The 22,272-nt window shown below is 35.2% G+C and overlaps 1 protein-coding gene and 1 pseudogene across 3 annotated transcripts; both read right to left on the reverse strand.

Moving 5' to 3' along the window:
- Positions 1 to 3,670: 3,670 nt before the first annotated feature.
- On the reverse strand, positions 3,671 to 6,329 carry LOC105206570 (E3 SUMO-protein ligase ZBED1). Of its 3 annotated transcripts, none has more exons than XM_039446711.1 (5): positions 6,031 to 6,329; positions 5,121 to 5,703; positions 4,562 to 5,057; positions 4,144 to 4,476; positions 3,671 to 4,072 (listed from the first exon to the last, which is right to left on the reverse strand). In XM_039446711.1, exons 2-5 carry the CDS (start codon positions 5,667 to 5,669, stop codon positions 4,005 to 4,007), a joined length of 1,446 nt encoding a protein of 481 aa, XP_039302645.1. In that variant the 5' UTR covers positions 5,670 to 5,703; positions 6,031 to 6,329; the 3' UTR covers positions 3,671 to 4,004. The 3 variants fall into 3 exon arrangements, with proteins under 3 accessions (XP_039302645.1, XP_039302644.1, XP_039302643.1); XM_039446710.1 differs by having other exon boundaries at positions 5,121 to 5,832; XM_039446709.1 differs by having other exon boundaries at positions 5,121 to 6,329.
- Positions 6,330 to 7,480: 1,151 nt separating this feature from the next.
- On the reverse strand, positions 7,481 to 15,714 carry LOC113005599 (annotated as a pseudogene).
- Positions 15,715 to 22,272: the final 6,558 nt, after the last annotated feature.

A 22,272-nucleotide genomic window follows, 5' to 3' on the forward strand; every position in this document is an offset into this window, starting at 1 on the left:
GTAGCAGCGCTCGTGAGTCGATCAAAAACTTTATACGTAAGTGGCGCACCGATTAAAATTGTCGCGTTGAATCAGCAGGCGTGCTCATTGTTTGCGCTGATAGATACCGGCAGTCCGGTCTCGTTCGTTAGGCGGGACGTGTTCGCGAAATATTTCCGGAGCGGGAATGCGAAGGTCGAATCCGTGGGGCAAACGTACTACGCGGTAAACGACACGCCGGTGGAAATATGCGGCACGATAACAGCAGCGATCGAGTTCGAACGGTTGCCCGGGCAAGCATTCCACGCGAAGTTGAATATTTTGAAAACAAGTCGAACAAGCGCACACTTGATAATAGGTCGCGATTTCCTCAATGACCAGAGCATAGAGGTGATTTATAAACCGAACGTAAACAAGGTCGAGGAAGGGCGAGAAGATTTTCCCGCGGAATTATTGCAGATCGGAGTAATGGAAGCTGCGGGCGAAAATAGTCTCCTAGATGAAGTAGAGACAGACTTCGACGCCGAAGTCACCGGCGAGCTAAAGAGAACGCTGGCCGACGTAGAGCAGAGTCCGACTTCGATCGTTGCTGACGAATATTTCGTAACAGTAAAACTAAAAGACGATTCGACATACGCGTACGCGCCTAGGAAATTCGCGCATTCAGAACGAAAACAAATACAGCAGATCACGGACGACCTGCTGACGCGAAGAATTATCCAAAAGAGTATTTCACCGTATTGCGCGCGGATCGTGCCGGTGCGGAAGAAGAATGGCAATCTGCGGCTATGCGTGGACCTGCGGCCATTGAACGATCGAGTGGTGAAGCAGAATTTTCCCTTCCCGCTGATCGAAGATTGCATCGCCAGACTGGCGGGCAAAACAGTATTATCTTTTCTCGATATTCGGGACGGATTTCTACAAATAAAAATCCACCCGGAACATTACAAATATTTTTCGTTCGCGACACCGGACGGTCAATTCGAGTTTACAAGATTGCCATTCGGATACTGCGAGGCGCCGGCCGAGTTCCAAAAGAGATTGGCACAAATTCTGGAACGCTTTATAAGAAACGACGAGGTTATCGTCTACATGGACGATATCCTCATCGCCACCACCACAGTTGAGCAAAATCTGAAAATCTTAAAAGAAGTACTGCTAGAATTGAAAAGCCATAATTTCGAGATAAATTACGACAAGTGCCAATTTCTACGACGGAAGATTGAGTACCTCGGTTACATGCTTGCCGACGGCAAGATAACTTTGAGCGACCGACATACTCAGTCTATCCGGAATTTCACAAAACCGAGAAACGAGTTCGAGGTACAGCGGTTCCTCGGGCTCACCAGCTACTTCAGAAAGTTCATTCGGAACTTTGCGACTAAGGCACAGCCGTTGTACAACCTGTTAAAGAAAACGTCGAAGTTCGAGTTCGACGCGCAATGCGAGGAGACATTCGAAACATTGAAAAGAGAGCTGACGATATATCCGATTCTTCGGATATATAACCCAGCGGTTGAGACACAGCTGCATACCGACGCGAGCTCCGTCGGGCTAGGCGCAATCCTGCTGCAAAAACAGGGCGGCGATGGTTGGTTTCCAGTAGCGTATTTTAGTCAGGCGACTAAAGCGGAAGCCAACTATCACAGCTTCGAGCTGGAAATGTTGGCCATCGTCAGGGCCGTCGAGCGGTTCAACATTTACCTCGCAGGCATCGAGTTCACGGTGGTTACGGATTGTAACGCGCTTGTCTACGCCGTGAACAAAGCCAACTTGAACCCTCGCATCGCGCGCTGGACGCTTCAACTACAGAACTATAGATTTAAACTGATACACCGAGCGGGCAAGCAGATGACGCACGTTGACGCTCTGAGCCGTCAGGTAGGGTACCTGGAGGCGCTGCCCCTCGAGAGAAAGCTCGAGGTCAGGCAATTCCAGGACCCACAATTAAAGGAAATAATGGAACAGCTCGAGTTCCGGGATAACGAAAAGTTCGAGCTGATCGACGGGCTGCTATACCGGAAAGGCTCGGACCGTCCACGTTTCGTCGTGCCCAGCTCAATGACGAACAACATAATCCGAATATACCATGATGAGATAGATGGCCCACTGCGGGGCGGAAAAAACTCACCACGGTATATACAAGTCGTACTGGTTTTCCTCAATGAGAAAGCGTATTCGAGAATACATAGAAAATTGTGTAATCTGCCTAATGGCAGACAAATCCCCGCATTCGAGGGAGGGGGAAATGCAGGTGACCTCAGGCGCGACCGGCCCATGCGAAATTTTACACGCAGATCATTTCGATCCGCTGGAAGTGACAGGGGGGGGATTTAGACACATCCTGTTGATAGTTGACACTTTTACACGCTTCACGTGGCTCTTTGCAGTCAAGTCGACCGGAAGCAAAGAGGCAATCAAGCACTTGAAATCTATCTTTCAAACATTCGGTAAACCGAAAGAGATCGTAACGGACAGAGGCACCTCGTTTACCTCCAACGAATTTGCCGGGTTTCTAGAAAAGCATAAAATCAAGCAACGCAAAGTAGCCGTAGCTTCGCCATGGGCCAACGGCATAGTAGAAAGGGTCAATCGATTTCTTAAGTCGTCCCTTAAGAAACTGATCGACAACCCGGCCGACTGGAGGACGAAACTTAGCAGGGCGCAATACGTAATAAATAATACCGCGCACTCGGGGATCCGAGGCACCCCATCGAAGTTGCTACTCGGATACGAGCAGCGAGAACACTCCGATGCGGCCTTAGTAAGCCTAATAAATAAATTAGCAGAAATCGACCGAAATTTCCTCGAGGAGCGAGAAACCGCGCGAAGTAACGAGGAGGAGGCAACGGAAAAACTAAGGCAATATAACAAAGAATATTATGATAAGAGACATGGTAAACCCACCATGTATCACACGGGTCAATTTGTCATGATACGCGACCGGCAGCCAAAACCGGGGGAAAACCGCAAACTAAAACCGGAGTACAAAGGGCCATACGCCATCGCGAAAGTTTTGAGAAACCATAGGTACGTGGTTGAGGAGATACCTGGTCTCAATGTTCCACCGAGACCACATAATTCGGTACTATCACCCGACAAAATAAAGCCATGGATCAAAATGTAAGCGCGTGGCTTAGAGGTAAACACTTAGACTTAATTACATAAGTTAGCATTAATTAGAATAAGCGTTACAATTTAATAGTTTAAAGGTAAATACTTAGACTTAATTACATAAGTTAGCATTAAATAAAATAAATGTTACAATCAGTTAGTAGTAAAGAAGAAAAAAAAGGGGAGAGGGAAAAGAAATAATAAGATGTATATATGTATATGCGTTTCGGTCACACAGACTCGAGACGAGCGTAAAGTCAGGCTGGCCGAGCTGTAAGAAATGGAGATGTAATAAGATGTCATGCGTGGCCAGATGGCACTAGCCGGCGGACGCGCTATAGGAATTTGCCTATTTTGTACGTTAGGAAGGAGAAGGAGAAGGGGAATCGCGAGGATTCCAGAGCAGCGAGAAGTAGTGGTGGGAAACTATCAACTTTTTCAACTATCGATTTATCGATGGTATTAACAAAAGACTATCGATAGTATCGATACTATCGATGGTTATCGATACTATCGATGGTTTTTCTGCTCAACTTTTACTTTAAAAATTTAATAATAAATGAAAGGTATATGTGATGTTTTTCAAAAGAAATTTATTTAATCGTTAGTAAATAAGTAGTTTTACAGATGTACTTACTATTAATTTATGAGCCATTGATTTTGTTTTAAAAAAATTAATGTATTCACATTTTTTGATTTTAGTCTTGATCTTTTTTTGGAAAGAATTTCTCCTGCTTTCGAAAATATTCTTTCAGCTGGAACGGAGGTGGCCGAAATAATCAAATATTTGCAAGCTACTTTTGCTAGAGGTTGCAAATTGTCTTTACATGACAACCAAAATTTAATAGGATCTTCGTTTTCAGGTTTCAGTCTATCTTTGATGTAATCATTTACTATTGTTATAGCAGCTGCTATATAGTATTACTATTCGTTACATTTTTGTCTCTCTCTTGTAAATATTTGAAAATTCCTTTAGGCTCTAATAAAAAAATTTATGACGGTTAATAACAAAAATGAACTTATATTAAATTCTAATAAATTATTTATTACCTTCTCTTTCTGAAACTCCGGAATCTCTAGTTCTGATTTCATTTTTATTTTTATGAATTATCCTTTTCACCTCGTCTTCTGTTAAATCTTGAGCAGTTTTGGCGTTAATGGTGGACAAAAATGCGAGTTTCTTCAGTCTTGGGTCACAAAAAGTGCTAATTTGAGGTTTCTGTCTTGCCTCGTATTTGAACAATCTATTACTCAAAACACTTTGTAATGATTTTTCTAGCCCTTGAGCTATAGAACATTTCAGAGTGGGTCTAAGTCGAGTTAATTCCATTTGTATTTCCACTGTCATTGGTATTATTAATGATGCCGTAACATATTTATCTCCTGTAACAATATGAAATAAATAAATTACCTAATTTTCTTTAAATATATTGATAAATAATGAAAAAAAGGATAAATATCAACATACCTGACATTTTTTCCGTTATATCTTTAAATGGTTTTAAGACTAAAAGAGCCTCAGTTATCACGTCTTTTTCTTCTGGCATTAAAATGGATGGAGCTTTAGCAGATTTGCTAAGTGCTATGGTCAACGCATCTCCAATTTCAATAAGTCTATCTAACATAATATAAGTGCTATTCCACCTTGTTTCTACGTCTTTTAAGACGTCTTTTAAGACTTTTAGTGGCACTTTCCGACCGAGCGTAACCTGCTCATTATTTAAAACTTTCATGGCCTTGTTACTTCTTTTAAAAAATGTAACAATATCACTACATTTTTTAACGATTGCATCAAAATCTTTATTCTCTTTTATTGCATCTTTAATTACTAAGTTTAGAGTATGTGCATAGCACGGGAGATTTCTTATTTGTAAGATAGTACAAGCTGCTTTCACATCACTTCCATTATCAGTAGTAATGCACACTATTTTATTTTTAGTTATCGTCCAGTGATCTAGAATAGTCTGAAACGCAATAATTTGAATTAAAATGGTTTTTGTCAATGTAATATAAAATATGATTTTTACCTGAATGTGACAAGCAATATCCTTAGCAGTATGCTGGCCCATCATTACAGATGTATCAAGAACGCAAGATTTCAATTCATTCTCGTATAAAAAGTGGCAAGTTAGGGTAATGTACGACTCTGAATTTATTGAGGTCCATAAATCAGTTGTCAAAGATAACCAATCAATATTGATCAGAATATTTTTCAATTTAATGGACGCTTCTTCAAAAATCCCAGGAATAATTTTCTCAGTAAAAGTTTTCTTACATGGTACCTTATATCGTGCATCTAATTCATGTATTAAACTTAAAAAACCACTATCTTCTACAAACGAATAGGGCTGCAGATCAATTGCAATCATTAAAGCAATTTTTTTATCTAATACCATTTTTTTATGATTATTATTTTTGTAAAAATCTGAGGGCTGTCTCAGTTGTAGAACAGTTTGGCGGAATTTCTTTTTTGGAGATGAAGTTGAAGGTAAATTGTCATTATCCTCATCCTCTATCTCCTCCTCATTTAACTCAGAAACTTCTTTACGGTGCATGCGTTTGAGATGATCAATCATGTTTGAGGTGTTGCCGCTCGTTGAGTATTCTTTCCTGCATAAAGTGCAACTTGCAAAATAATTTGATTTTTTTTCAAAATAATTCCAAACGAAAGAGGAACCCTTCAGCCTTATGCTCATGCTTGATTTTATAATAGAATTTGACAAAACGGATACAATAAAGCTGTAAAAAATAGAAGTAATAATATTGATGTTATATTTAGTTATCATGCTCTCAATTCATTAAACATCAAACCCATGACCTGCCATCAACACCAACAACAACAATGAACACTTGAACACAACAGTGCAAATGCAAATAGTGCAATAGCTAGGTTAGGTTAAGTTTTTTAAACAGGAGATATTAGAAAACATCACTTACCTATAATCCTATATAATATACCTCACATTTACTCTTTAAAATAATGAGTAAATACGTAAAATGACACGACACACTCTAGCTCCCAGTTTCCAACTGTTCTTTGCCGGGTCTGGGTCTCTGGGCATGGGCGCTGCAATAGTTCGATAGATGTCTTACCGACTATCGATAATTCGATAACGGCAATCACTATCGATTAATCGATAGTACTATCGATAGTTTCCCACCACTAGCGAGAAGCTGCCAGGGGGTCGAGCCCGAGCGAGCGAGCAATAACGATTATATACCCGGTCATCCGACAACCTGTATCATATATATCGGAGAATAAAAGACTACTTCAACCTAACACCAAATACTCTCCGTCATCATTTTAATTATCCTACATTAGTATTATACAGGGTGATTCAGAACAACCTCGGTGTCCTTGTAAAAACGTGTTCTTGGGTAAATTCCGAGACGATTTTTCGTACACTAAAATTTTGTCCGACGCTTACTTTTTGAATTATGATAGGAGAAAATTAGCGAATTACGAGCCGTGTAGACGTGGTAAGTAGAGGCGGCGCAATTCACTGTCTGATGTGGACGTTTACGCAGGGCACTCTTTACGAACAGCTGTTTGACAATGAGAATTATTCTGGTTCACATGAGAAACAGAAAGGAAGAGAGACATGCAGACAGACAGACATGCAGAAAGACAGACAGACAGACATGCAAAGATATACACAGGCATGCAGAAAGACATGAAGAGAGACGGAGAAACATGCAAAGACACAGATAGACAAACATGCAGAGAGATAGACAGATAGACATGTAAAGAAATACACAGACATGCAGAGAGACGGAGAAACATTCAAAGAGATAGATAGACAAACATGCAGAGAGACAGATAGACAGACATGCAAAGAAATACACAGGCATGCAGAGAGACATGAAGAAAGACAGAGAAACATGTAAAGAGACAGATAAACAAACATGCAGAGAGACAGACAGACAGACATGCAAAGAGACATGAAGAGAGACGGAGAAACATGCAGAGAGATAGACAGACGTGCAGAGAGACAGACAGACGTGCAGAGAGACAGACAGACACGCAGAGAGATAGACATTCAGAAAGACAGTTAGACATGCTGAGATACAGAAAGAGTGAAAAGGGGACAAGGAGATGGGGGGAGTCTATGTGAAACAGAATTCTCATTGCCAGACAGAGCTAGTCGCAAAGAGTGCCCCGCGTAAGCGCCCGCATCGAACGATGAGCTGCGCCGCCTCTGCTTTCCATGTCTACATGGCCCGTAATTCGCTAACTTTATCCTGTTATAATTCAAAAAGTAAGCGCGAGACAAAATTTTTGTATAAGAAAGATTATCTCAGAATTTACTCAAAAACACGTACTTATAAGGACACCGAAGTTGTTGGAGAATCACTCTGTATATTATTAAATGTTTGCAATCTCACGTTGAATTTTACACGGCTTCATTTGGTACTGGTTCATTGGCTTCATTTGACACTGGTCGATTCGCTTCATTTTCTTGTTTTGTTTTTAACTTGGCTTTAACCAACCAAGTTTTAATTGCATTGATAATTTCATGATCAGTTATCCTGGTTTTTCTTTGTTGTGAGTCTTGCGGATTCTGAAATAATATAAAACATTTTGTTTTTTTTTCAAATAAATATTCTAGCAATTCATATTTTTAACGCAAAAAAAAAATAAGTGACAATAATTCTATATAATGTACTTTAATAAAACCTTACGAAAAAGTACATTAGGCCATATATCTATTTAAATATGTAAGTACATTATAGCCATTTAATTTCTTGGATACAAATCACAGTCTTGAATTTATATCGTGTCTTTACACGCTGGCTTTATAAGATGTTTTTTTGAATATTAATTGTTGTCGCGATAAATATTACCAAATGCCTCGGTGGTTGAACAGATTAAGATACTCTTCCCGATAAGTAGGGAAGTAAGAGGGGATCCAGATTCAAATCCTGTGGGATATTGTTTTTTATCATCTTGATTAACTATCTTTATATTGTTTTTTGAGTCTGTTCATGTAGGTTGAGTCAGTTCACCAGGAAGTCTGTTAATGTCTAACTATGTTTTTGGAATGGGTTCAGTAGATGGCGGTGTAGGATGGAGTGTCGGAGTGTACTGAAAATTTTTGTAACCACGAGGGGGTCGTTCATTCGTCCATGAAACTTGTAACGGAAAACACGCGATATTACTTCATGTTCACAAATCTCAATACATATATGTTTTATATCAGCAATAGAAGGAAGAATTTTATTAATCATTCCCTGCCTTCGATCCCACAATTGGTAGCAGAGCGTGGTTGATGCAAAAAGAAGGTTGGTGAGTGTAATTGAGAGACCGAGTGTTGAGAGTTTGTGCGTGAACGACGAGAGAGAAGAGTTCGATTCAAGATGGAGAATTGGAATCTCACAAGTGTGGAAACGCTTGACGACAAGAATTATTTCCTATGGAGCGTAAAGATAGAAGGAATTCTGAGAGCGAAAAAGTTGTGGAAAAAAGTTATTAATGTGAAGCCACCTGAAAAACCCGTAGAAGGTACGGAAAATTATGAGACGAAATACAAGTCATGGAACGAATGGGACGACGACAATTACGCAGCCCATGCTGTGATAATAAATACAATGAGTAGTTCACAATTGCTGAAATACAGTCGTGAAAAAAGTGCGGACAAGCTTTGGAGCTTGATCAAGAACAACATGGCAGCGGAAACCGATCAATTGAAGGCCAAATTCCTCAGCGAACTGTCGAACCTGCGAATGTATAAAGATGAGAGTGTCGACGCATATGTGAACAGAGCGGAGGCGCTGCGAAATCAGTGTGTGCAACTTGGAAAAAATATAGAAGACTATGAACTGAGAATGTATATACTCAGCGGACTAAGATCCGAGTTTGATCAAAATGTTCGAGTGCTGGATACACAGAGGGAGTTGACGATCAATGATATAAGATACGCACTGAAACAAGAAGAATCCCGGAAGAATAAGCGAAAAGAAGAGAGGACATCGAGGGATGAATATGTGAGAAGAGCAAGAGATAAACCAAAATTCGACGATGCGTGCTATAATTGCGGAATGAAAGGCCATGTATCGAGTGAGTGTAGAAACAAGCAAAAATGCTTCAACTGCCAGGGATTAAACCATATTTCGGCCGACTGTAAAGAACCGAAGAGAATCGCACCACGAGGAAGAGGAACAAGAGGAAACTCGAGAGGAAGAGGATTCGGTAGAAGACGCGGGCAAAGTGAGGTTACGCTGAAGACAGCGGATGAGTCGGTACTGACAGTAAGAGACAGCGCGCATGTGAGTATGTCGTTATGCAAAAATGGAGAAAGCAAGGTAACGAAAGATAATTCTAACGATTGCATATGGATATTAGATTCAGGCGCGACAAGCCATATGGCCAGTAATGAAGTTATGTTTGGGTATCTAGAAGACGAAAAAAGAGATATTCGGTTAGCAGATAAAGAAGGAAAAAAATTGATCTCTGACGGGAAGGGAGAAATAGTATTAAAACAAGATTCAGTCAACAGTAGAATCCGATTAGAAAATGTGTTATGCGTTCCTGATATTAATGTAAATCTATTGTCTGTGGCAAAGATTACTGATCACGGATATAATGTGAAATTCGATAAACATGGAGCTATCGTTTACAGAGATAAGGACGAGATAAAGATGAGAGCCGTGCGTGAGGACAATGCGTACTACGTAAAAACTACAACAATGAATGACGAAAAAGCAGCGACAATTACAGACATAGACATTTGGCACAAACGACTTGGACACATCAACAAGAGGATCATCGAAGAAATGAAGAGAGAAGACCTTGTCATTGGAATGAAGGAAACCAGTAAAGAGATAAGACAATGTGAACCATGCGTGGAAGGAAAGATATGTCGAAAGGCACATCCTAGATTGCCAGGGAGACGAACAAAGAGAATAATGGAACTGTGGCACACAGATTTGATTGGTCCTATAAAACCATCGTCACGAGGAGGTAAGAGATACATAATGACGACAATAGATGATTACTCAAGAGTAATTTTTATTGATTTTTTGAGAGAAAAGGGAGAAGCGGCAAAAAGGTTGAAGGAATTGATAATGTTGAAGGAAAATCAAACTGAATTAAAATTGAAAGCAATTCGATCAGACAATGGAGGTGAATTCATAGCGGAAGAGCTAGAAAACTGGTTCAAATCGAAAGGAATCAAACATGAATTTAGCCCAGCGAGAACACCGCAGTGCAACGGGGTAGTGGAAAGGGCAAACAAATCAATTATTGAAATGACGAGGACGATGATGATGGATTCGAAACTGTCAATGGATTTTTGGGCTGAGGCGGCGAGTACAGCAGTATACATCAAGAATAGGAGCAAGTCAACGGTTCATGGAAAAACACCGTATGAAATGTGGAACGGTTGGAAACCAAATATAAATTTTATGAGAAGGTTTGGCTGCATGGCATATGTCCTGGATAAGGAAAAACAAAGAAGGAAATTTGATTCAAAGTCTGTGAAAGGAATATTTATAGGCTATGCAAGCAATAATACATATAGGGTGTATGTTCCGGAAACAGGAAAGGTGAAAGCGGATTGCGATGTTAAATTCAACGAGACCAGGAATGGATGTGAGTTGATCAATAGAAAGGCAGACAAAGAGGAAAAAGATGAAGAAAAACTGATAATCATGGGAATCAATCCCGGAAACAACGAAGAATGGATGGAAAATCGAATGGAAATAGAAGAAGATGAAGAAGATAGGCGAACTGAGAGCAGTGTTTACGAGGATGCAACACAGGAAGATCTTGGAGATGATACACATGAAAATCTAGAGAATGGAGACGAGAGCGAAGATGAAAACGAAATTGATGATGGAAGGAATATGAGAAATGGAGTGATAGAAGAAATTCAAGAACAACCAATTGAGATTAGAAGTAGAGGAAGACCGAAGGGAACCACTAAAGCTGTAATGGAATTACGAAGAGTTGAGAGATTAGAAGAGCAAGAAAGAAATATAGGACAAAACGACGTTAGAAGATCTGAAAGGATTAAAAATCAACAGTCAGCATTACTGGTGACAGACGACGAAATTCCCAAGAATGTTGAGAAAGCGATGGAGTCGAGTGATTGGAAATTTTGGAAAGATGCCATAAAAGAAGAGCTGACATCTCTAGATAAACATAAAGTTTGGGATGTTGTGCCGAGGCCAAAGGACAAGAAAGTTATAAAGTGCAAATGGATTTTCAACATTAAAGAAGACCCGAATACGGAACAACGGAGATACAAGGCTAGATTAGTGGCACTTGGATGCGGACAACGACCAGGAGTGGATTATAGAGAAACCTTTGCCCCGGTGGTAAGAACGGAAACATTAAGAATACTATTCAGTATAAGTGCTCAAGAAAGGAGAAAAATAAAAATTTATGATGTGAGAACAGCGTTTCTACATGGAACATTAAAGGAAGAAATATTTATGGAAATGCCAGATGGATTACGAAGTAACAAAGAGCAAGTATGTAAATTGAAGAAGAGTATTTATGGACTCAAGCAGGCCGGAAGATGCTGGTATGAATGTTTGATAGATGTGATGCAGAATTGTGGAATGAAACAATCGGTGGAAGATCCTTGTTTATTTTATGTAAAAAAGGAGAATAATTACCTGTATTGTGGAATACATGTCGATGATATGGTGATTATTTCGAATAGAGAAGAATTTGAAAAGGAGTACATGGATAAGATCAAACGGTACATTGATATTAAAGATCTCGGAGAAGCGAATACAGTTCTTGGAATGCAAATAGAACAAGAGGAAGGACGAATATATGTGCATCAAAGGAAGTATATTCAAAATTTACTGCAGTTATACGGAATGGAAGAGTGTAACACTGTCGGATCACCAATGGATGTAAATGTAATTATGGAAGAATGTAGTAACAGTGAACAAGCTGATGTTCATATTTATCAGGAATTAATGGGACGTCTTATGTACTTGGGAGTGTACACTAGACCAGATATATCGTTCACACTGAATAACCTGTCGCAATTTAATAATGATCCAAGGATGATGCATATGACAGCACTGAAGAGGATACTTCGTTATTTGAGGGGAACCATTGATTACCGCCTGGAATTCGGAGAAAAGGCTGTGGAAGGACTAATTGAATGTGAAGCTGATGCATCGTGGGATAGGACGAAGGATGCTAAATCATATTCAGGAATATTGGTGTATAGAAACGGAGACTTGATACACTGGAAGAGCAAAAAACAATCGAAGGTTGCACTTTCTTCGACGGAGAGCGAGTTGGAAGCGATGCTGGAAGGAACAAAGGAAGTCGTATGGACTGCTAGGCTACTACGTGAAATTGGGATGTCGAATGGATCGCAGACGGAACTGAGATGCAACAATTTAAATGCCGTTAGATTGGCAAATGGAGGAACATTTAAAACAAAATCCAAACTATTGAACAGAAGATGTCATTATATCAAGGAGATTGTAAAGGAAGAAAATGTTCGTGTGAAGCATGTACCAAATGAAGTTATGACTGCGGATTGCTTGACGAAACCATTGAGTAAACCAAAACTGTTGAAACATGTGAGGAAGTTCATGAGCGTACCCGAATGATAAAACCAAGGGGGCAGATTGTGGGATATTGTTTTCTATCATCTTGATTAACTATCTTTATATTGTTTTTTGAGTCTATTCATGTAGGTTGAGTCAGTTCACCAGGAAGTCTGTTAATGTCTAACTATGTTTTTGGAATGGGTTCAGTAGATGGCGGTGTAGGATGGAATGTCGGAGTGTACTGAAAATTTTTGTAACCACGAGGGGGGTCGTTCATTCGTCCATGAAACTTGTAACGGAAAACACGCGATATTACTTCATGTTCACAAATCTCAATACATATATGTTTTATATCAGCAATAGAAGGAAGAATTTTATTAATCATTCCCTGCCTTCGATCCCACAAATCCTGGCTAAGGTAATATTTTTCGCAACAGACTTTTTACTTTTTTGGGATGTAGGAAATTTTAAAGATTATAGTATTGGTAATGTTAAATTAATTTTTAATTTAACTGTGTAATAATACTTTTCTGATTCATTTTATGAGTAAGAGCTGTGTTTCAACTGAAAATAATAGTACACAGTTCGAAGAATTGTAAAACTGTATATAAAAATCACATATGAAATGTTATTGAATTGTGAAACTATATAAAACTATATGTGTGTGTGTATGTGTGTGTGTGTGTGTGTGTGTGTGTGTGTGTGTGTGTGTGTGTGTGTGTGTGTGTGTGGCGCATGTATGTGAGTTGCGCGTGTGTGAATGTGTGCGTATGTATATAAATCACATATGAAATATTATTTTAACACTAAGATCTTGCTATGACTCTTACTGATCCATTTTCTATTTAATTTGTTGAACATTTTAGCAAAGCTCTTTGAAATTTCTCTTATTTTCCATTATAATTAAAAATTTTAAAACAAATAAATTTCATTACAATTTTGCATCAAGGTGAATAAAATATTCCGAATTTATTAATTAATTTAACAGAAAAATTAAAATATATAAATCTTGCTAAATATCATAAATCGAAATGAAATTTGTAATACTTACTAAGGACTAATTTTGCCAGGATCAAGTCTTTGAAAATCAGATATCCTTTGTGTCCCTCCCAGCTGTAATCTCTTCCAACTTCGGGAGTCAAAATTCGGCACATTATTTTTTTAACAATAATCCTTAGGTTAGTACCGCCCATTTTCGATAATTCTGTAGCCTAAAAAATTAGTATATAAATTAAATGTATATTTATTTACATAATTATAGTGTAATTTCAGTAATAACAATCAACTTACCACATCATGGAATATTTGCTTATCTTGCAAAACTCTTTCAATTTCTTCAAGCTCAAGTTTTGACTTAATTGGCAAATCTTCTATGCATTTTATTGAATCTTCATTTACAATAGTTTGGTGAGAATTTTCTTCATTATCAAGAAGATTAGGTTTTAATGAATCTACATGCTCATTTAATTCCCCTATTTGGGCGTTAATACTATGCAAGTGTCTTAGAACTTGACGTTGAAATTCTAAAATATTTAAAACACAAAAATAAATACGATACAGTGTCAACATATTTTACGAATTCTTGCCAATGAATTAGATAGTATACATTATAATATATTCACTGAAACATATAGAAAAGTTTTTCTCCAAAAATTACCTTTCATTTCATTTGCTTGTTTTTTAATATTTTTATGAACCTCATTTAAAACAGTATCAGATTTTATCTTTTTGCTTGTAAATTGATTCGTTTTACTGTGAGCTTCATTACTTAAATCTGAAAAGAACACTTCTTATAAAAATAATATCAAAATTTATAATTTTTTCATTTAATTAACCGTACCTATATGTGCTAAATTTGGTGAAGAAACAGTATTATCTGAATTGTATTTAGGAAAATTAATGAACGATTCCTCTTCGCTCTCCTCGTCCGTATCACTATCTCTTTTTCTATTTTTGTGAATACGACGTCTATATTCAGCAGCTTCAGATAGTGATGACAGATTATCTTTGTCTATTGCTGTTTTGCATTTTTTCTGAGCTGTTTTATAATCATCTAGAAAAAATATTACAGGTAAGCCATAGTTAATTGATAAAAAATCTTTATTTTTAGAAAGTCATATATATATATATATATATATATATATATATATATATAGTACATTCTATTAAGTATTCAATTAATTGAACAATTTTAATAAATAAACTAAAAACGAAATTTAAAAAAATGTGAACATAGCAATATTTTTTTCTTTTAATGAAATACATCAAACTTTATAAAGTGATAAGTGCATATTTTATGTTTTTCATATTATTTAACAGAGTTGCGTAAGTTAATACTTTTTAACTAAATTAGTTTAAAGTTAATGGCTTATAAAATTAATTTAGTTACGTTAAAAGTTTCATGATTATAAAACTAACTTATTGGAAAGTAACATTAAGATTAAATTAACTAAAGTTAAATTAAAGTTAATTGTAAAAAATATATTGATATTAAATTAGAAATTTGTAATTTTTAAAGTTAAGTTACTCAAATAAATTATAATATAAATTATCAAACAAATTTAATATTTTATTTTTAAAATAAGTTAATATGAGATAATAAAGAAATATTGTTTCTTATGTTTATTCTTATAATATTTTTCTTTACAAAAATAAATTCTTTTTAGTAATTTCATTCAGTAAATTAAAATTTGCGTTTCAGAAATAACTAGTTAAAGTTAAAAAATAAATAATTTAAAAGTAAGTAATTAAAAGTTATTAACTGTATATTTAATTTTGTAACTTTTTACTTTTTAATTAATTATTATCCAACTCTGCTACTTAATTTTTGTACAATTGTATATAAATTTTATAAAATATACAAGCACAAGAAATTGCAATTTAAATAAGGCTAATATTTACCATATCGTCCTAAAATTCGGAGAGTTAAGGTTTTCCAATCATCTTTTGGAGTTTTTTTTTTTAATAAATTCCAATAATTTAGTTGGTTTTTTTGTTAACGGCCACACACATTGATTGTCATTAGTTATCCAGTTACTAGGGACAACTTCTACGGAGTCATCCATTGGGAAATGGCAAACGCACCATGACATGTTTCTGAAAGTGTAAATTCAAGCAGCATAAATTAAACTACGTACAGACTTGTTACTCGTATCATGTTCTTATAACATTACGACTCAAATAAAACAGGTTGCAATATTTTGTGCAATAAAAAGATATTAATATTAATAATGTAAAAGTATTAAAAAATAAAAATAAAAGTAATAAGACAATATAAAATTGAAAGAATGCTTAAGAGTTGTATCAATCATATAATGCTTATAAAATAAAACTTAAAGACCGATGTGTAAAAATAGTTGGACTTAAAGGTATTTTAAAGGAAATCAGAAATAATCCAAATCAATTTGTGACTAAAGATATTTGTCTTCATAAAGGTGACACATTTTAAAATTTTTAAAGTACAATATCAATGGAACCAAAATATTAAAAAATAAAAACTATTTTTATTAAAATAACAGTAATAAAATTCATAAAATTTAATGAAAAAATGTAAAATGCAATGATTTATGTATAAAGAGATGAATAAATTGCTCATAATGTAAAAACAAACATTAATGTTGATTACTAAGAAATGATTTGTCAGACTTGTTTGGTAGGCAAATTTTTTTTTTCTTTTTTCATGGGGAAATCCTCATGGATACCCTCCCCCTCCCGGAAGGAGGAGGTTATGCCGGACTCTTACCGACTAAAACCCCAGAGTCCTAAATGAAATCTGTTAGATAATTTAAAAGAATATATATGCTTTATAATGTATGTCAAGAAAATCTGAGATATTCGTAATTATAGCTTAAAAAAAAACTGCTTTTTCAAATCGCTGAAAAAATTGTTTTCGGCAAAAAATTGTTATTTTTTCTATGTAAATGACATGCTACCTAATTTTATAGTATAATAAGACATTAAAATAAGATTTGTACAAACGCTGGAATTAATATTAAGCTAATTGTTTATATTTGAAATATTAGATCACCCAAAGTTTAATAATTATTAATTATTAAACAAACTGTTGTAAGGACAAATGTAATCCTAACAACTAGTTTAAAGACTTATTAAATTTAATATTTATGTTAATTATTTTGTGAAGAATTTTGAATATTATATAACAATTATAAAAAAGCGTGCGTTTTATTTTATTTTAAAAATACATTAATTCTGTTTTTATTTATTATAGTTTTTAAATTAATTAATTGTTTTTGCAGTTCAAGAAAACTTATTGCAAAAAAATATGAAAAATATTAAGATTACATGTGCAATAAAGGATAAATTACAGCATTATAATTTCTAATGATGAATATATTTTTAAATTTCTAATGATGAATATATTTTTAAAGGACCAAGTTTGTTAAGGTCAACAATAAAAATACCTAAAATTGCAGAATTACAAGGTTTAATAAAAAATGAATTTTTTGTCGAGATACGTTTGACCAATAATACAAATAACATTATTACAGTATGTTATATTGCATATTTTAACAATATCATTATTAAACATTTGTACATAACAATCAGCAGTGTTTAATTTAAAAGTACAAGATTTTAATTTTAATTCTTTATATTGACCTAAGCAATTTGGTAATAAGGGTCCATTATAATGTTCTTTGGCGATAATATTATTTTCAGAAAGATTTTCTAATCTTGGGATATTATTATATTCGGAAACACGACGTATTATTTGTTCAAGTGGTTTTTCTTTTTTTCTTATCATTTTTTTTAATTGCATCATATAATTCTCAAATGGGAAAGCTGAAAATTCATTTAAATTGCCAAATTGTATAACACCCTCATGTATGTGCAACAAATTATGTACGTTATGAGAGACAAAATCTTCACCATAAATATCAATACTTGTTTTAACAAAACATTCCATTAAATTTTTTGCATAATTCACCATATCCATCTTTTTACAGAATTCGTTACTATACATTATTAGAGTAGCAAGTGTGTGTGAAGCTAGCACATCATTTGGTGGAAAATCACTAAACATTGACAGTTCTGAGTTTATTTTCAATAGCTCTACAGTTCCTGATAGATAAAACAAATAGTTCTGGCCTTTAAAGCGAAAAAAACGTATAGGACAAAGTGAGGTGCCAGGTTCACGCAGCACCTCAGTTTGTCCTACGACATTTTCCAGACCGAATTCTTGTAGGATTTTAAAAGATCTATAGTTCTAGATGAGTTCTAGAAAGAGTTCCAGCATTGAACATGGTTTTTTATTTTTTTTATTTTTTTTTTATAAAACATTTATGTTATAATATTATATAATAGAGTTCCGTGTACAAAAAAATATTTTTCCTACAGTTCTCAACATATTAAAGCGCGTTCCAAAGAGTTCCGGGCGATTCCGATATTAGTTAATTAACAAAAAATTAATAACTCCCGAAAAAGCCGATTTTCCGCACATATAGGTGAGGTGCTGGACTTTTTCGAAGAGTTCTGTGTACGAAAAAATATTTTTCCTACAGTTCTCAACATATTGAAGCGCGTTCCGAAGAGTTCCGGGCGATTGCATAATTTATTAGTTAATAATAAATTGTTAACTCCCGCCAAACACGTATTTTGTCATATATGGGTGAGACGCTGGTCTTTATTCGAGAGTTCCGTGTACAAAAAAATATTTTTCCAATAGTTCTTAACGTAACAAAGCGCCTTCCGAAGAGTTCCGGTCGATTGCATAATTTATTAGTTAATAATAAATTGTTAACTCCCGCCAAACACGTATTTTGTCATATATGGGTGAGACGCTGGTCTTTATTCGAGAGTTCCGTGTACAAAAAAATATTTTTCCAATAGTTCTTAACGTAACAAAGCGCCTTCCGAAGAGTTCCGGTCGATTGCATAATTTATTAGTTAATAATATTTATTAGTTAATAAATTATGCAATCGACCGGAACTCTTCGGAAGGCGCTTTGTTACGTTAAGAACTATTGGAAAAATATTTTTTTGTACACGGAACTCTCGAATAAAGACCAGCGTCTCACCCATATATGACAAAATACGTGTTTGGCGGGAGTTAACAATTTATTATTAACTAATAAATTATGCAATCGACCGGAACTCTTCGGAAGGCGCTTTGTTACGTTAAGAACTATTGGAAAAATATTTTTTTGTACACGGAACTCTCGAATAAAGACCAGCGTCTCACCCATATATGACAAAATACGTGTTTGGCGGGAGTTAACAATTTATTATTAACTAATAAATTATGCAATCGACCGGAACTCTTCGGAAGGCGCTTTGCTACGTTAAGAACTATTGGAAAAATATTTTTTTGTACACGGAACTCTCGAATAAAGACCAGCGTCTCACCCATATATGACAAAATACGTGTTTGGCGGGAGTTAACAATTTATTATTAACTAATAAATTATGCAATCGACCGGAACTCTTCGGAAGGCGCTTTGTTACGTTAAGAACTATTGGAAAAATATTTTTTTGTACACGGAACTCTCGAATAAAGACAAGCGTCTCACCCATATATGACAAAATACGTGTTTGGCGGGAGTTAACAATTTATTATTAACTAATAAATTATGCAATCGCACGGAACTCTTCGGAACGCGCTTTAATATGTTGAGAACTGTAGGAAAAATATTTTTTCGTACACAGAACTCCTAGAAAAAGTCCAGCACCTCACCTATATGTGCGGAAAATCGGCTTTTTCGGGAGTTATTAATTTTTTGTTAATTAACTGATATCGGAATCGCCCGGAACTCTTCGGAACGCGCTTTAATATGTTGAGAACTGTAGGAAAAATATTTTTTCGTACACAGAACTCTTCGAAAAAGTCCAGCACCTAACCTATATGTGCGGAAAATCGGCTTTTTCGGGAGTTATTAATTTTTTGTTAATTAACTAATATCGGAATCGCCCGGAACTCTTCGGAACGCGCTTTAATATGTTGAGAACTATAGGAAAAATATTTTTTCGTACACAGAACTCCTCGAAAAAGTCCAGCACCTCACCTATATGTGCAGAAAATCGACTTTTTCGGGAGTTATTAATTTTTTGTTAATTAACTAATATCGGAATCGCCCGGAACTCTTCGGAACGCGCTTTGGTATGTTGAGAACTGTAGGAAAAATATTTTTTCGTACACAGAACTCTTCGAAAAAGTCCAGCACCTCACCTATATGTGCGGAAAATCGGCTTTTTCGGGAGTTATTAATTTTTTGTTAATTAACTAATATCGGAATCGCCCGGAACTCTTTGGAACGCGCTTTAATATGTTGAGAACTGTAGGAAAAATATTTTTTTGTACACGGAACTCTATTGTATAATATTATAACATAAATGTTTTATAAAAAAAAAAATAAAAAAAATAAAAAAACTATGTTAAATGCTGGAACTCTTTCTAGAACTCATCTAGAACTATAGATCTTTTAAAATCCTACAAGAATTCGGTCTGGAAAATGTCGTAGGACAAACTGAGGTGCTGCGTGAACCTGGCACCTCACTTTGTCCTATGCGTTTTTTTCGCTTTAAAGGCCAGAACTATTTGTTTTATCTATCAGGAACTGTAGAACTATTGAAAATAAACTCAGAACTGTCAATGTTTAGTGATTTTCCACCAAATGATGTGCCAGCTTCACACACACGAGTAGCAACGTGTAATGTCAAGAAATGATAATAATTATTTTTTGAAAGCATTTGTTTAAAAATTACAGGTCCCGTGTATAATAATATTAGTTTAAATTCTGTTGCCTTAAAACGAAGACATTCTTCAAGCGATCCGCCTTTACGTGGAAATTCATTAGGAATATATTTATTTAAGTTTCTAATTTTATTTGAAATTGATTCTACTTGTGCATATGGAAGCTTATATGGTTATTTACCCAAAACCCAACCATATTTCTTAGATGTTATCAATTTTTTCATAACCCCCAAACAAATAAGATGCATATAATCTAATGTAACATTGCTAATCATATGAAAATGAGGCAAATTCGTCAAAATAGTTTTTCCTTTATGATAATCTTCATTAACTTGTTGCCTAAATTCAACATCTGTTCTGTTTATAAAATCTGTTTCTGGAAAGCATAATACATTATTAACCCAATAACCTTCCACCTTACACTTAGTGCAGCTAGAATAACCAGTATGATTTTTTACATTTAAAATGTACGATTTAGCGGGCGCATCACATATTATAATTTTTATATTAAAATCATATCTTCGATTGTTAATAAAAATTCCATTAATAGTCAAGTAAGTTGCTTCATTTACAAATTCTTTCAAATATTCATTTGGATTTTCCGGTTTACCATTGCCATGATACAACGCTACCATTAAAACATATTTTTTCAAAACTTCAATAGATTTTATTTCAACTAACGTTGGCCATAAACAATCAGAACTACTTTTACTAATAGGTAAACCATCTACATTTACAGCTAATTCAAAAGAGCTATTTCAAAGGCATTAGTCTTTTGAGAAGTATATTCGCTCATTTTCATTCGTATTCTAAGTAGCCGACTGGCTAAGTTGTGTAAGAAAAATGAAACGAAATACGACAATAGTCGATTTCTTTAAAAAAAAATCAAAGCCAAACGAAAGTTCAGTTTCGGAATCCCCTCCTTCTTTACCCTCTTCCTCTTCCACTTCTAATTTTCCTACCCCTTCTCCGTCAACTTCAGCTTCCTGTTTGCCTCCTTCCTCTCCGTCAACTTCAATCTCTGTTCCTGTTCCGGAATTTTTTGAAGAGAACGATATAGTTATGTTTCTCGACAAAAAAATGAATATATTTCAAAAGGTAGACGCATTGAACAATCTTTATGTACCTAATCCAAATTTTGTTTTCCCAAAAAATCCACAGTTGCGTAATTTAAAATTTCAATACTCATGGCTTCATAAATTTAAATGGCTTTCTTATTCTAAGGCAAAAGATGCAGCATTTTGCAAATATTGTGTTATTTTTGGTCCTGAATTTGCTGGAAAAGGGCTGAAGAGCTGAAGCAATTAGTGAAACAGCCATTTTGCAATTGGAAAAAAAGCCTAGAGACCTTTAAAAGTCATGAAAATTTAGAATACCATAAGAAATCCTTGCTTGATTACGAATCTGCTTCTTTGATTACTACGAAGAAACAAGACATGATATCCGTTCAAATTAATAAACAAAGAAAAGAAGAAGCAGAAAGAAATCGAAAATATTTAAAACCGATAATAGAAACAATTCTATTATGTGGACGACAAGGTTTATCTTTAAGGGGTCATCGAGATGACGGTAGAATTGATCCACAGATAGACCCGGAACAGAATGACGGAAATTTTAGAGCGCTCTTAAGATTTAAAATTAGAGATGATAAGGAATTATGTCACTTATTTCAGATTCAAAACTATTTTATACACTTCTAAAACCACACAAAATAAAATAATTGAAGTTTGTAATTCACTCATTTTGAAAAAATTGATTTCGCGAATAAAAGATAGCGGGTTTTTTTCAATTTTAGTAGATGAAACTACGGATATAGCTTCGAACGAACAAATGTCTTTATGTATTCGAATATTTAACAACCAAACGATGCATATTGAAGAACTTTTCTTACAATTCTACACTATTCACGACTTAACGGGAGAAGGATTAGCCAATAGCATTTTGAA

Source organism: Solenopsis invicta, chromosome 3 (assembly GCF_016802725.1).
Source record: "Solenopsis invicta isolate M01_SB chromosome 3, UNIL_Sinv_3.0, whole genome shotgun sequence".
Classification (NCBI taxonomy): Eukaryota; Metazoa; Arthropoda; class Insecta; order Hymenoptera; family Formicidae; genus Solenopsis; species Solenopsis invicta.